Raw genomic sequence first — 15,758 nt, forward strand, 5'->3', positions numbered from 1 at the left:
TTGTTGTATTAGAGCTCGTACCGTCCGGCGTCTGGTTTCGAGGTATCTAATCTCTTCGTATGTGTCAAGTACATGACAAGTGTCAGGATGGAATTGAAAATGACGTCGTTCACCAACATTGGCAAAAGAATGGTGCCCCTCGAGCTCCCCATCCCAATTATCTCGACATTTGCCGTGCTCGTCAGCAAGCTTTAACATCTCCCTCAATCGCAGGTTTTTCAAATGGTGGGGATAGTGTCGCCACTGACGGAAAATCTCGTCGTCGAGCGGCCCGAAACTCAGTGAAAGGACCTGATCCTTCTAACGACAGCAACCTCAGTTTCTATGCCAAGACGCCAATAACATACAAAACACTCACGGCAGCCACCCGGAATCAGTCCCGCCTTCCGTGGACAACCACAGGTCCCAGCTTGGATCTGAAATCGAGTCCGAGTCCCACTTGGGCTCGCTGGGATTCATCTACCAGGCAACAACAGGCGCGACGAGCAACGACGGCAGCCACCCGGAATCAATCCCGCCTTCCGTTGACAACCACAGGTCTCAGCTTGGATCTGAAATCGAGTCCGAGTCTCACTTGGGCTTGCTGGGATTCCTCTACCAGGCAACAACAGACACGACGAGCAACGACGTGAGCCACCCGCAGTCAGTCCCGCCTTCCGTGGACAACGACGGGTTTGAACTTGAACCAACGTCTTCCTGTTCGAATTATGTGGAGATTTACCCGACTAGCCAAGAGACCCAACAATTTAGTCTGTCTTATCCATCTATCTGCCGATGGACCATGGTCCTAATCCATATTTCAGAGGAAGATTTCGCATATGTAACGAAGCATCTTTCTGTTCCCGGGCCGGCGACAAAGGACAGCTTTGCCATGTGCATGCAACACGTAAATGACCTGACTAGGACTGCATTCAAGTTCTTTCTAATGACTGTCGTCAGCGATTTCGAAGGGAACCAGCAAACATACCATCCAGCAGTAACCAGCGATTTCAAGGGGAACCGGCAAATGTACCATCCAGCAGCAGTAACCAGAGCACTGGCAGCAACCACTCGAACTCGGGTATGGAAACTCTTATCTATGTTGTCACGGTTTCAAGTTTTTGATCTCATGAAAAGGTTATTCCTTGCTAACGCACAACGTGAATAAGCGCAATAGGCGGGGTCGACCTTCCATACACATCACCATCGGAGAAGCCGAGGCGGGCAGGAAACGTGACAAAATCCCCCTCCCAGCTTCTGCCTCCCCCGCACTTATTAGGCTCTGCAATGAAGCTTTCGATATTGACACATCCTATCTAGCCATTGTGGATTACCGGGGGTCATCCGATGGAGATGAGCTCTTAGGAAGAACCAGGTTTTTCTTGGCTCTACGAGGCATCCATGTCAGAGAAGAGGGTATGCAATCTTTCATTCGTTCCTCTGATATCCAGTTAACGAACAATTGGCAGAGCTAACGATTTCTCTAAAGGCAACCATCTTATCAACCGCAAGTTGTTTCGTTTCTGCTCAAGGAAGTGGTGAGGTTGATTTCCTCCTAGATCCGGTTCGCGAGACCAACTGCTATGCATAATCTCCGAAAACTCAGTCTGGGGTATACTTGGAAGATGGTCAAAGCGGCGGATGGAAGATGTGCCCCGGAATCCGTCAGGAAAGCCAGATGGCTTCTCGACTCCTTGCAGTTTCCTAACGCCAGAGACTATGTAGGTTTTTATTTCTTATCTGATGCATTCCCGTTGATGAATTCCAGCCAACAGTGAACGGTATCGTAACTTGTGAGTGTATCCCCCTCGTATGACACCATGATAATCCCATCAAACAGTCCCCCCGGCAGCAGGGGACGTCCCCACCGGCGCTACCATGATAGCACAGGCCAACGCAAACCTTCCTAAGACAGGAAGATTCATCAACCCAGTTTTTGGGAACATGGTGTGGGCCTTGGCGATCCACCACTGCGTCTACGAGCGGAATCCAGAAATGTTTCGCAACGTCGAAGTCTTTCCCGAAAATATCATCATTTTGTCGTTCTTATCGGTTTATCCTCATTCTCATTCACAATTTTTTGGCTCATCGATTACATAGGCAGTCAATATTCTGTTGAGTGTTGGTCGGAATTCCAAAATCAAGCTTAGGTTTGAATTCCAAGAGACGTCAGAGCTTCACAATTTTGTGGTGTCATCAATCCAAACCATTAAAGCAAATCCGGTCTATCGCGTCCCATATAACATCTGGCTAACGAAAATAATCGACGCTCTTCCTTCAAGTTCAAATTCTCGGTATGTCTGTCCACGTGGGATGGATGGAGAAGACTACTGAAATACACCTAAAGTGATGGCATGTCGCCTCCCTTTCCAGTAGATGAGTAGTGGTTGTCGCTGAGGAAGAGTAGGGATTTGTGTATCACTTTGTTGACAATCTACAAGAGTATCCAAGTTATCGCATCTGAGTCATTTCAATCATGGTGTGACATCATGATGATCTGGTCACAGTTGAACTGTCCTTGCTCCCTTGCTCGATTTCTTCTTAACGCAATGCATCCATATCCTCCTTCAAGTTAGTGAATGGTATGTCTGTTTCTATCACAAGAAAGAGTTTTCGTTGTTTAATTTTGGGGGTTAGACCAGTCCCCGTCACATAGAGAAATCCTTCAAGTCACGATGTCTCTGTACACCGCTGTTCAACCAGTCTTTCGTCTGACCCAAGACAACCAGTCTTTCTTGACCACAACTTACCTCCGCAGTTCTACTATCCAACCTCCGCACAGGGAAATCCTCCAAGTACAGACTTCCACTTCTCTGACATCACCTCTACCTCAACAACCATGGCATGCTGAAGCCCTTCCTGAACCTGCATACTATGCAGGTATAGATCTGAATGGTTACCAACCGCCGATGTCTCCCTATACCGCTGTTCAACCAGCCCGGTCATCTGACCTAATGCCATCGGTCTTTTTCGACTACAACTTGCCTCCGCCATTCCACTATCCAGCCTCTCCTATGCTTTATCAGCCGCTGTCACCTACGAATCCATCGCTCTCTCCCATGGGTTATCCTCCTCAGCCAGATTACGGGAACCAAATGCTCAATATGTACGGTAGTAGGCCTGGGTTTAGTATGATGGCCTGTGGAGATCGCCGATTCGAAACCCAAGAAGCACCCTCGTTTAAGATCCTACATGCCTTTCGTTTGGCAAAAGGCAAGAAATGGAAGCTCAAGAACCTCAAAGGTCATATCGTCGAATTCAGCACTGATCAACATGGATCACGTTTCATTCAAACCGAGCTCAATAATGCCACAAGTGAAGAAATCCAGATCGTATTTGATGAAATCGTCCCCGACAATACGTTACATCTAATTCAAGATGTTTTCGGTAATTACGTGCGTTGCTTCAACTTTTGCTGTCTCCAGCTTACAAATCTGTTCACCGCAGGTAATTCAGAAGCTACTGGAGCATGGTACACAGGCCCACAAAGACGCTCTTGTTGGTGCCATGGAAGGCCATATCATCTACCTATCATCCAATGTCTATGGCTGCTACGTCGTGCAAAAAGTCAGTTGACGTCCAACCAACTTACGAATAGCTAACAACCATGAAAGGCTTTTGAATGTGTAACTCCAGAGCAGCAAGCCAAGTTTGTCCAAGAACTCGAGCCCCATATTCTCAGATGTGTCAGAGACTCGAACGGGAACCATGTAGGTGATCTACCTAGAGAATGAGCATGACTGATTTACATTAAGGTCATTCAGAAGGTTATCGAACGAGTTTCCCCTGACCGACTTGGTTGCATTTCAACATTTGTCGGCCACGCCCATGAGCTCGCTTCTCATCCATTTGGCTGTCGTGTCTTGCAACAGTGTCTCCGTCACCTTCCCGAACCATACACCCGGCCACTTCTCGATGAACTGCTCAAAGGTCATACTGCTAATCTCATGCAAGATCAATTTGGCGTCAGTGCTAGTACTTGCCTTTCTTTGTTCCCTCTTGGCTTATTGCGTTGGCTGTAGAACTATGTTGTCCAGTCCATCCTGGAGAACGGATTGCCCCACGACCGATCATCCATCATTACTCAGCTTCGTGGGTGCATGTTATCAATGGCTTGCCAGAAGTTCGCCTCCAATGTCTGTGAGAAGGCGATGATCTTTGCCGACTCAGATGGTCGCAAGGCAATAATCGAAGAGCTAATGGGACCAGCTTTGCGACCTAATGGCCCGACGCCAATTGGGTTGCTCATGAAGGATCAATATGGCAGTGAGTTTTCCAACTAAGAAGTCCGCGATCAACCTTCTCACTCGTGATTCAGATTATGTTCTCCAACGAGCGCTTGCCGTAGCGGAAGGCAAGCAGAAAGAAGCCCTAACCAATGCCATACATCCTCAACTGGCTACTATGCGCAAACATGCGACTGCTTACAGCAAACATCTTACCTCTAGTTCGATTCTCGCTCATTTTCTTTGTATTTTTATGTTAATCTTCCCTATAGTCGAACGGGAATTGCAGAAACACGCACCCAAGCCCGATTGTGCATAATTCTTGTCTGAAGCAATACCGCACCACACAAACTATTAATTCGTTCTTGCTGTGTATGTCTTGTTTTCGTAGAGTCATCACTCGTAGCATAGTCAAGCAAATACTAATGGTCAATCTGCGAGGCTTGGAAATAGTCGCAGTTGAAAAATCTTGAAGAGTGTCTCTGATCGTACATCCGCTGATGTGTTGCATCATGATTCTGGTTCATGGTTTGCACCGTCTCTTCTCTCTTCACGCTGCCTCGCTCTTTGGTGTCGACAACCAGGACTCCAACGACGTTTTTGCGTCGCTGGTCGGCGATGGAGTGGCTCCAGACTCTTCCAACTTTCCAGTACTGACTTGGTTTTTCAAGAACTTGAAGCTCCGGTTGAGCCTGCCAAGAAAACTGCCACCCTTTCGACGGTCGGCCACTAATTTCCACTCCTGCTTATTCTGACACACCCTACAGCTGGCCTATAACCAACCGCTGCCAACCTTCTGTAATCGCTTTACCCAAGAAAGCTCTGACAGTTGTGGACGTTCCAGGCCACCCTCGCATCCGAAACCAAGTCAATGAGTTCATCACCGACGCCAAAGGGATTGCCTTCGCGATCACGTCTCTGCCCCGTCGCAGGTCTTGTCCTCGTTGGTGATTCTTGCGCATAAGTCAAGTCTATAGCGCCTCGTCAGCGACACAAGCCATCAGCAGGGTCAGAAGCATCCTCGAAAGAGAACTAGAGAAACGGAGACGAGCGCAGTGGGGGGTGGCCATGGGCCTCAGCTAGAGCATTACAATCCCAGGTCCGTTTATCAGGCTCTACAGTCGGAGAATGCTGAAGTAGACATCAGATTTCAATGACGACGAGTTCAACAGCACTCCCATTCCATTCGGTAGAACTGGTGGGCATGGACTTTTTTGGAGGGTTCGGTACAGGCCAAGACTCACCCACGACCGTGATTGACCGTGGCGCGTTCTTTTCTTTCCATTCAAGAGGAGATTGAGTAGCATCGGAGGATTATGGCACATCCAAACCGTCAACACCATTCTCACACTCGATACATTCTTCCATTGCGGCCCCTACTGGTTTCACGAAGAAGAGCTCGTTTGCCTTCATTCGTGCTGCTTTCAAAAGCGATGCCAAATTGCTCGAATACTTCCTTAAACCACACTTCGAGAGCACCCAGTGAGGTAACAGCCAGTCCACCATACAACCGACCAGCAACCAAGACTAAAGGGCATGGATACGCGAAATCGAATCACTCTCAGACTGGATCTATATTCCATTATTCTGATGGAGGCAGCGATTATGGTCCCAATCTCCTCTCCACCCCCTGTCCCACGTTCCAAACCTTTTGTAAGCCTAGTGAAGTTCATGAAGTTTTTAACCAATCGATACTGACAGGACCACGAACCATTGCTCGTCGATTTTATGGGTCCCAGTGTTGATTTCAAGTTCGACGATGTCCTCGACAGGACACACACACACAATCGCAGCTCGGTTGCACGATGTCCCTGCACTTTTGAAGGAGAGGAAATCGCTTGCCTCCATTTACGTCATGTGTCAAGCACTCATAGCAGTTCTGCAGTCTCTTTCAAAGGATGCGTTAGGAGAGACCATGGGCTTAGCTCGGAAGAGACGACATTTGAACAGTTCCGCAAACAGTTCCGCAAACCCGATCTAAAGCTTTTGAGCCAGTCAGCCAACCATCAAATGAACGCAGAGCTTTACTCGACATTGCTGGGACATCTCGCAAATGTTCGGTGAGTGTCAAAGCCAGTGGCTCCCTCCCTCTCATGATTGGATAGTTTCGTGTGTAACAGATTGTTTCTTGGCAGAGCTCAGGCCCGTGGCTCATGGCCAGGTCCCTAAAGACCTTGACATGAAGTATGAAAATCTGGTGAAGGGATTAAACCGTATTCAAATCAAGGTCCTTAAATTCTGGTGTCCCCCGATTCGCCCTGACTCCCCCATTGTCGAAGTCGTTCGTTCAGGCGCATGGGTTTAGACTGAAGATCGCTTTTGCGGACATTCTGGTCAAGCTTATGCATCCTATCAGCAAGGTGCATATTCTTTTGCTGTCGTTGACGGCAATCTTATAACTAGACTGCGCAAGCAGAGACCAATAATCCGCAATGGGCTAAAGCAATTGAAATGATTTATCCCAAAGCCAGAGAAATGGTGGCGAAACCGCGTTCTACCGTTGCCAAGAATCTGCGTCAACCACACAAACGAAGCTCGACACGCTGTTACGCCATTTTTTCCCGCGAAACGAGTGGCAGTCTACCCAGTTGATGACCATCTTGAGCCTTTCATCTACATCATGCAAGAACCTGCCATCAGCCAATCCGGAACATTATAACCAGCTTGCTCCTGAACGCACTGCAATCACAATCCAAGCCATTTTACTGTCCATTCATGGAATAGAGCAAGACTCTCCAACACCAATGGCTCCAACGATTTTACCGTCTTGGGAAGACTATCCCTCGTCTTCTGAGTTTATCCCGCCCGCCTTCCTTGCGCATGCAAGGCTTTTTTGATCGCTGTGGTTCCGCCTTGGTCACAATCGCGACCACATGGTCATTTGACGGACAATAGTCATACGCTCGCATCAACCCAGCGTAAGAGGAATCACACAACTACGCAATTCGCCGAAGGTTCATGTCTGACTCTATGGCTGCTACCATAGTCATCGCATCGGGAGGCTCACCCACTTCCTGTCGACCTGCAACACATAACACGCGAAGGTTCTGGATTGAAGCTACTCATCAATTCAGCCTCCCTACTGAATCTGTGGTATAACCTGGTGAATACTTGGGTCAACGATCTCCTTGGTCGAACCCCCTGAGTCGCTTGCGGAGGATGAAGCCGCCATCTTTGACTGCTGCAACGGGGTGGAGTCTGGTGGATTATTTCGTTCGTCTTCCGAAGCGTGGTCATTGCAAAGTCATTCGCCTCCTTGGTCAACTTGCTGCCAAATTCTTGTCAGACCCACTCTCCCCTTCAGACCCCTCTTGTCGAACTCCTTCAAGGCAAGGGGGGAACAAATCATATCTGAAAGGCTTTGAAGGGCTGCTTGACAAACCCGATATCGTCCCACCATCTCGCATGTTGCTGGTCTCACCATTCGGTCACTGCAGGGATGACAAATCGAACACCGGGTACGGTGTATATGCCCCCGGCCAATCCTTACACTCCCTCGACTCCGGCACAGTCGACCTTCAACGCCTATGCACCACCAGTGCCGTCTCCGTCGACGCCATACTCGCCACAATACTCTGCAGCCTAGACAAACCGTTATGAGACGACCACGACGCCATTTTCAGCCCAAAATGTCGCCTGATCCTGCTACCTCAACGCTGAATCTTAAATATTGAATGCACATGGCCCGCCAATATTTACCAGTTCTCGCAGACAACCATCGGCGACCTGCCAGAACTCGGCATACGCGAGATATGCCCTCACCCCTTCCTCCTGCCCCACCGCCGCCTCCACCAGAACGGGCCAGTCCAGTTCCAAATTGGTCAGCACCACATATGGCTTTGTCACCGTATGGTGCATATGCGGAACCGCCTATTCCCGCCGCATTTACAGCAAAAACTTTACCTCCCCTGCTCTGCCACGTACCTCGCAGTCCTGTCAGAACCAAAGACTCCGAAGCGGGGTTTCGATTGCAGGACTTGAGACCTTGGGCCCAAGCAAAGAGAGGCAGATGGATACATACCGTTCGACTGTGCGTTGCAAAAAGGCATGTATGGAATGTATAGATTCGAAGAGTGAAAATGGTGTCACGTTTGAATCAACTTGGCCTTTGACAGCCACATACTGCAGTCCTTTCCATGTTAAATCTCAGTTTCTTGCCACTCAAATCGTGTGGCTCATCTAAGGATTAACGGCCGTCGGCGCCTAATTAGGAAGTTGTTGATCATCATGTGACTTCGGAGCCAAATGTGAGGCAAGTGCAGAGAAGTCTTTCTGCCACTCAACTGAGCTATTTAGAGCCGGAAAGCACTAGGAAAATGGCCAAGGTACATAGGATTGGGGCTAAGTACATGTATATATCTATAATCTAAGAGCTTAAACAACACAGGTGGCACTGGTTGTGTTGGTTCAGAGGGACTGGTGGCAGCAATTCTGGGGCTCAGGTATTGGGGGCTTGGGCATTGGTGCATGCTAGTGGGAGATGTGAAGGTACTGTAGCTACACAGCCAATACTACTAACAACACTGGAGGTTATTCACAAACTGATTTTAAGTTCACAATCAATTGAAAGATTGTGCTTATGGGCGTGCAAAAATTGGATCTGATAGTCACGCTGTCACACCTTGCGGCACACTTGGCCACCCACACACACTGCATTAGGCAAAATATATCTTGTTGATGAAATGGTCACTGAAACAGTCAGGGAAAACTGGAAGTGACCTGATTGGAATGGCACATTTGGCCTGCTCAGCCACTCCAATCAGGTCACTTCCAGTTTCCCCCACAATTTCAGTGACTGTTTCACTAACAAGATATATTTTTCCTAACCCAGTGTGACAGCCTTGATTCAAAAATGTTTAGGTGGGAAACATTAGTAGGAATATATAAAGTTTTGCAATTAATTTTTTTATTGTGTACAAAACTTTTGAGTTTTTTCTGCCCAAAAAATGTTGACTTGGCTGGGGCAAAAGGATTTTAGGACCAAAATATCTCATGTTTTGCAATGAGTTTTTGGGCCAAGAAAAAACTTTATATATTCCCACTAACGTCATATCGGGGTTTTGTGCCAAAACGGTCACCTGAAGCTGGATTTATATAGCAGAGATCAGGGTCCAAATCAGTGGCCTAGATTCCGGATAAATTAAAGGCCCTGATTGTTGGGCACATGACGTCCAAATTACCAAATAAGGTAATTTCGACGTCACGTGCTCGTGGATCTCCAGCACTGATTTGTTGGAAATTGGGTGCCCATATTTAGCACCTGATTTCTCACAAAAAAGTCCAGCTCCGGATCGCCGTTTTTGCATGAAACCCCGATGTGCGTTTCCCACCTAAACATTTTTGAATCATGGCTGTGGTACCTCATCCCTGCCCCTGTTTTGATTTTGCATGCATTTCTACCAAATTTAGCCAGATGCTTTGGAGAATTAATGATATTCCCAAATTACTTCTCAATTGTGTCTCTCTCAGTAATATACAGATATTAAATGTACATTGAGTGGCTGTTATATCCATGCCGACTCCGGCATCTGTCTCTGATATCCGTCTCCGGTATTTGGTTTTTATGCAATGAAGATTTACTGAGCTTTTCCAATTACCCCGACTTATGATCTAATTACCCCTACTTATGATCTATGCAATCATCTATGCCTTGTTCCTTGTATACAACTCCTCTTCTACTTTACTTGACCTTCACCTTTTCCTTGAAGTCGTCGTGGTCCGTGATTCGACGGGTGGTGGCCCGGGATCGCGCTTGAGACGTTCCAGCCACGAAGAAAAGGGGGTTCTCTGCTGTCTTGCTCGCGGGTCCTTGATGATTGATCCAGTTCTTCAATTTCTGTGGATCATTGGTCAACCCTTTCTTTGGGGGGGGGGCTAACAAGCAATGACATACCTCCTGCATGTGGTCAACAATCTTCATTTTCTTCGCTTTCTCCTCAGGCGTCTCTGGCTCTCTCTTCAGCTTCGCCAAGTCTTCCGCCTTTGCAGGTGGGTCCTCGGTTCCCCGGTACCAAGACTTTCCTGTCAATACCGCTCCACCATACTGCTCCACCATACTGCTCCACCATACTTCATGCCTCAACCTTGTTGCCATTCATCTGATGCAGTCTTTCTGGATGAATCGCTCCTCTCTTGGCCTCCCCGAATGTACACCAACACTCAAACTTTGCCTCCTCTTCAAGAAATCATGGAGACTAACGAAGCTGTTGGTGGGGATGAAGGTGGGGAACCCAAGGGTGGAAATGAAGGGCCAGGAGGAGGAGGAGGATCCGATACCCCTCCGAACAGAGGCTCTCCCAGTCCTGGGGGTGGCCCTGGTGGACCTGGCGGACCCGGTGGCCCTGGAGGTCCCGGAGGCCCCGGCGGTCCTGGTGGAGGTGGTGGAGGTCAAAGACATGCGTCTTCTGTGTCTTCAAATATGAATGAAGATCGCCAGTGGTTCCGTGAGGGATTCACTGCCCTGATCGACGTTTTGAACGGCCTTCGCGATGGCCAACAATGTCCAACTACTCAGTGGCAATCCCGATCTAACCTTCGGAACCCCGACCCGTTTAAAGGCTCTGATTCCTCAAAGCTAAGACCTTTCTTGGCTATTGTTTACCTGCATTTTGCTGAATGCCCTGACTCCTTCCCCGATGATGAATCTCGCATCATCTACATCCTTTTGTACTTGAAGGGATCAGCACTTGCTTGGTTCGAGCTGGCCATCTACGATGCCAACCCAAACTTTCTGCCTGCCTGGCATAACAACTTTCCAGCTTTTGTTCAAGAGCTGCAAGATCACTTCGGCCCTGTGGACCCCGTCGGCGACGCCAAGACTGCCCTTCGGCATCTCCGTATGTCCTCCGGCAACCACATCTTGAAATACTTGGTCAAATTTCATTGTCTTGCTTCGCTCGCTGGCTGGGGTCTCGTTGCCCCTCATTCTCAGTTCTACAAAGGTTTGACTCCACGCATTAAGGACTCGCTCCTTAATATGGACTAAGAAAACACTCTCCTCAGCATCAGCACGGCAGCTGAGAAGGCTGATCACCGCTACTGGCAATGTGTAGCCAAAGAAACACGAAGACATGATGTCTGGTAATGCTGGATGCTCCCCAACTCTTCAAGCTTGGGAGTGTCGGGGGAGCTCTGAGAAGGGCCAGCAAGCTCGGGGAATGGTTGGGAAGTGTGTAGAGCCATAGATTTCAATGTCCAGCAGAGATAAACGGAATGAGGTTGTGAAAAAAGTGGAAACTGGGTGGTCAAGTCCCAGAAACACTGAGCAACGAACCGGGACACAACAGAATCCGGCTATATTCGAGAAACGACGATGTGGTACAGAGGAGAGTGACTAAGGACTGTGACTAAGGACTGTGACTATGTGATGGGATGATGTAAGTAAGACTTCCAGGCTTACATCTGCCCAGATGAATTTCCCGTTCAATGCGCCTCTTCTCGTCGCGATTGTGCCTTGACGGCCCGTTCCTAGGCCCCGAACCCACAGTCCCCATAGCTGGAGTCGTCTGAGGTCCCGCTGCACCCGGTGGCTGCCCTTGACTCCATGTTTCTGCTGGAGGGGGCGGGCCGCACTGATCCCAAGTGTCCGCGGCCTCCAGTACTATCTGTGTGTTGAAACTCCTTCGGGTCTCTGGTATCTCTAGGGCATTGGGCAGTGAGGGGTGCCAAGGCAGAAATTGTCTTCCCATCGGCAACCCAAGACGGCTTAAGAGGCTATTCCCGCCAGGCAATGCGCTCATCGTCGGTGGACCCAATCTGTCCAGCAGGGACCTCTCGGCTTGAGATAAGCCATCTTGCTTGACTGCCGGTTCCAACCAACTCGGTGCCGATACTCTGGAATCCAGAGTCGTGCTTGGAAAGGCGATGTTGTACATGCTCTGAGCCCATTGGCCACTGAACTGGGGCTCCCGCTGCGGCTTATCTACCTCCATCACGTCGCTTAAGGGGGCTACTGCAGCCTCTCCCTTTGGCAGATCGCGAAGGACCCAGTTGCGATCCAATTTCCACACCTTGGGTTTGCCGTTCCTCGCTAGTTCCGGAATCAAGCCCACGGGCTCTATTCTATTGCCTTGTATAATGGTACGCTGGGGCTCCCAGGGGAGATGCGCGGAGGTGTTGACTTGGTCTGCAGAGAAGGGCGCCACTCCTACTTCGGTTTGGGAACTCGGGGCGGCTACCGGCGGTTCGAGGCGGTTGGAGGAAGATGAGGAAGCCTGACCTAGAGCTGGCCATCCCTCGGTCCTCAGGTCCTTGTAACGCTCCGGCTGGAATCCAGCTGGTGGTACAAGCTACACGCGAACAGTTGAATCCTCGAGAACTCGCGAGGCTGTAGATAGTTGAGATCCATGTCCCACCACTCCAACCCGAGGAAGCTCATGCCCGCTCAGCCAGCCAAGATGTCCGCAAACTCTAGGATGATGTGCTGGCCAGATAGAGTGATCTGGAGTAAATGGGCCTTGCCGGTTTTATGAGTACGGCCCTTCACCAGTAGCCATGTTTTTATTAGTATTCCTGAGTGAATAAGCTGCTTCATCCATCGCTACCGGTTTCTCCTTGGCCTTCTCCTTGCCCTTGGTGCTCTCTGTTGGATCGAGCATTGGATCGAAGGGCCCTTTGCCCGACGGAGGCGGCCCAGAAGGGCCGTCGTCTCCTCCATTGAATCCCCCCAATGGTGGATGCCCTGGCTTCCAGGGCAAATCCTCTGCGCTTGGGACAGGGACGATGCTTCCTTCCAGAAAGTTTGCCAAGGGTTTGGTCATAGGGTAAATCCAAAAGGATGGCCTGACTGGTTTCCATCCTCCGTGCTCGTCACCGCGTTTCTTAAGGAATACAAGGAGTGGGCATCCCGTATCGACCGACTTGTACCATTCCGGGCAAGGGGTTCTGATCGTAGAGCACAAGGACGCGCCCGATTTTCGCGGTCCCACCAGAAGTCGTTTTTACTGGAGGGAATTTTGTTTCCCCGGCCGGAAAGCTCCATCTGCTTCTCGCCGAGCTTGCTCAGCCCGAGTACGAAACGGGCCAGCTTTCTCGAACCCTTGGACATCTTGGTTACAGCGGGAGGCACAATCCATGGCATCCAATCCAGATGAATCGTCTTGTACTTCAAGGGCTTGGGAGCGAAACGGTCCCGCATAGGTTTCTCTGGCGGGACAGGGATGCGATTACCGCTTTCGTCTCGAGTCTCAACTCGAGGGACGGAATGCGCCACTCAGTAGGCCTTCCTTCTTTGAACTTCAGGCAGGTCCCGTGGCGTAATGGGCTTCTCCTTTTCTACAGGAAGATGAGTAAGTTAGGTAGGAGTGGGAGAGACATCCTAGTCGCTGGCGGAGGGCGCTGTCTCGTTTTCTCCCCATCCCGCATTCGGCATCATCCAAGCATCCGACCTCTGGGACCAGTTTTCCTAACCGGACTTGTTGTTGGGGATCGGTTTGGGCTTGGGCTTATCCTCCGGGATCTGGGGGAGCCAACGCGGAGACGCCACTGATCCAGCGTTCGCCGAGCCTCTCAGGGAATCTTCAGAGAAGGAGCTAGAGGTGAAAAGCTCACATTTCTCATTAGAGATAGGCCGGATTCCGAACCTAAGTCCATCATGAGGGAGAGAACCTGGGGCTAGGGCTTCTTGGTTGTGTCTAGGAACAGCAGTGTAAGGAGAGTGAACGATGAAGTACTCCATCTCCGAGCCGCTGAAGAACCCATTCGAACGAGGGGCATCTTTGACTTTGGGAAGTAAATCTGGAGGAATGATGGCTAGTATGAAACACGGTACTCCTGCTAATCGAAGAGTGTGCGTGAGCCGAACGTCGAGCCTGTTGGCCCAGAAGCCCATTAAGTTTTCCTTGACCAGGCAAGGAGGAAGATGGGCACCATGTTTCTCCTCCTGGATCAATGTATTGGCCATGTCGATCCAGGCGCGTTTGAAGCGGAGCAGTCTTTGTACCTCCACGTAAGTGTCGAGCATCTCTTCCCATGAGTCAGGGTAGCGGAGGTTGTTGAGTAGGTCGTAGATGCCTGCGATTTTGAATGGCTCCTTAGAAATTCCTGGAATCCAGGATTTTGAGGCGCGGACCGACGATTCAACAGCGAGGGAAGAGGAGATTAACTCCCCCAGGTAGTCAGATAGATTTGTGCGAGTCGCCAGAGAAACACACCCTTGCTCCGGTGAAGTCTCTTCCCAACACTGAGTAAGAGGTAGATGCGCCGGCCAACCAAATTCTCCCTCTTTAACCGAGGTAGGCATGCGCACAAAGGCCTCCAGAAGATCTTCTTTGTCGTATTGGTACTGAGGGCTAAGACACGCGTCGAACCTTCCCCAATGCCTGTTGTAACGTCTGACTCCGGCATCCGGTTTCAGCGTGCGACCGATGGGTACCCCGGGCATAAAGGGGAATCATCGCGAATTCGGGGACCAAATTTCGAAAAGCTGATCTCGTGAAGAGATTAACCTCCGCCTTGCTGGAGCGAGCTGTAGTGGTTCGGATAGTTGGCAGTTGAGGAAGACAGTGTCAGAATAGTCAACCCAGGGTGATAGTCACTTGGCAGTGAAGCATATCGAGGTAGGGGGTGCCGACTCATTTGGAGGGGCGTGGTGGTTGGTGTGGTCCTTGGGCGTGGTGGCCATCCTGCAGAGTTAAGAAATGAGAAGATTGTGTAGGGGACCAAGCAGCGTGGCGGATTACCAGCCTTGCTGCCAATTTGACCCAGATGATGGTCGGGAAGGAAGAGTGTTTGATGGCACGAGTCACAGAGTCACATCAGTCACCTTATAAACTAGCCCGGGTGTTGACTAATCCAGCTTATATACACATAAATATTCTTGCTTCAATGCCGGGGCATTGCGCAAATCGTACTCTGAGACCCAGGAGTGGTCAGCGGGGCCGTATCCTTCCCAACGGACCAGGAACATGCGATGTCCGCCCCTCTTTCGTTTAACTAGAAGATATCTAGGATAGCTTCCACCATGTATTCCTCCAAAGGCTGTAGGTACTTCCTGGTATCAGGCAGAGTCGTTCGTTCCCCGAATTCCTCTGGCGATCCGTGGTATTTACACAGGTGCTCTACTATTTACACAGGTGCTCTACGTTAAACACGGGGTGCATAGGGTAGGAATCTGGAAGGCGGAGTCGGTAGACCAACGGGTTTATCTTTTCCAGCACTTCAAAAGGCCCAATAGTGCGCTGAACCAGTTTCTGCCCAGTTCCTCCCATGTCCACCAGCTCTAGGGAATGCGGATTTACTAGAACCAGTTAGCCCTCCACGATGGATTCTATAGGACGCCGGCCCTTGTTGTAGGACTTGGCTTGTCTTTCTTGGGCTAGAGCGATGGTGTCTCGGGCCTTCTGACAGAACGACTCTAGTGTTTCTATGAAGTCTTCACCCTTCTGGCTAGGAAGGAAGGGAACAAGCCACGGGATCCGTAGCGGGAAGTAGCGTCCCAGCGGAAGAGTGAGGGGAATAGCCCATAAGCAGGAAGTTAGGGGAATAGCTGGTTGACGCATGCACCGTGTTGTTGTACACAAAGTTGAGCTCGCCTAACCACTTTGCCCAGGCCAA

General features: G+C 49.9%; 2 protein-coding genes across 2 annotated transcripts; both read left to right on the forward strand.

Annotated features, from left to right (window-relative positions):
* Positions 1 to 871: 871 nt before the first annotated feature.
* MIND_00304800 (uncharacterized protein) lies at positions 872 to 2,363 on the forward strand (the record flags this gene model as incomplete). Its single annotated transcript, XM_037359907.1, has 9 exons — positions 872 to 886; positions 940 to 1,060; positions 1,117 to 1,395; positions 1,449 to 1,486; positions 1,539 to 1,700; positions 1,748 to 1,772; positions 1,820 to 2,031; positions 2,080 to 2,273; positions 2,327 to 2,363. The coding sequence occupies 9 exons, from the start codon at positions 872 to 874 to the stop codon at positions 2,361 to 2,363; spliced, it is 1,083 nt and encodes a 360-aa protein (XP_037222792.1).
* A 291-nt stretch (positions 2,364 to 2,654) lies between these two features.
* On the forward strand, positions 2,655 to 4,524 carry MIND_00304900 (PUM-HD domain-containing protein; the record flags this gene model as incomplete). Its single annotated transcript, XM_037359908.1, has 6 exons — positions 2,655 to 3,374; positions 3,427 to 3,546; positions 3,594 to 3,689; positions 3,735 to 3,944; positions 4,002 to 4,245; positions 4,298 to 4,524. 6 exons carry the CDS (start codon positions 2,655 to 2,657, stop codon positions 4,522 to 4,524), a joined length of 1,617 nt encoding a protein of 538 aa, XP_037222793.1.
* Positions 4,525 to 15,758: the final 11,234 nt, after the last annotated feature.

Source organism: Mycena indigotica (assembly GCF_014461135.1).
Source record: "Mycena indigotica strain 171206Taipei chromosome Unknown Mind.scaff0003, whole genome shotgun sequence".
NCBI classification, from domain to species: domain Eukaryota; kingdom Fungi; phylum Basidiomycota; class Agaricomycetes; order Agaricales; family Mycenaceae; genus Mycena; species Mycena indigotica.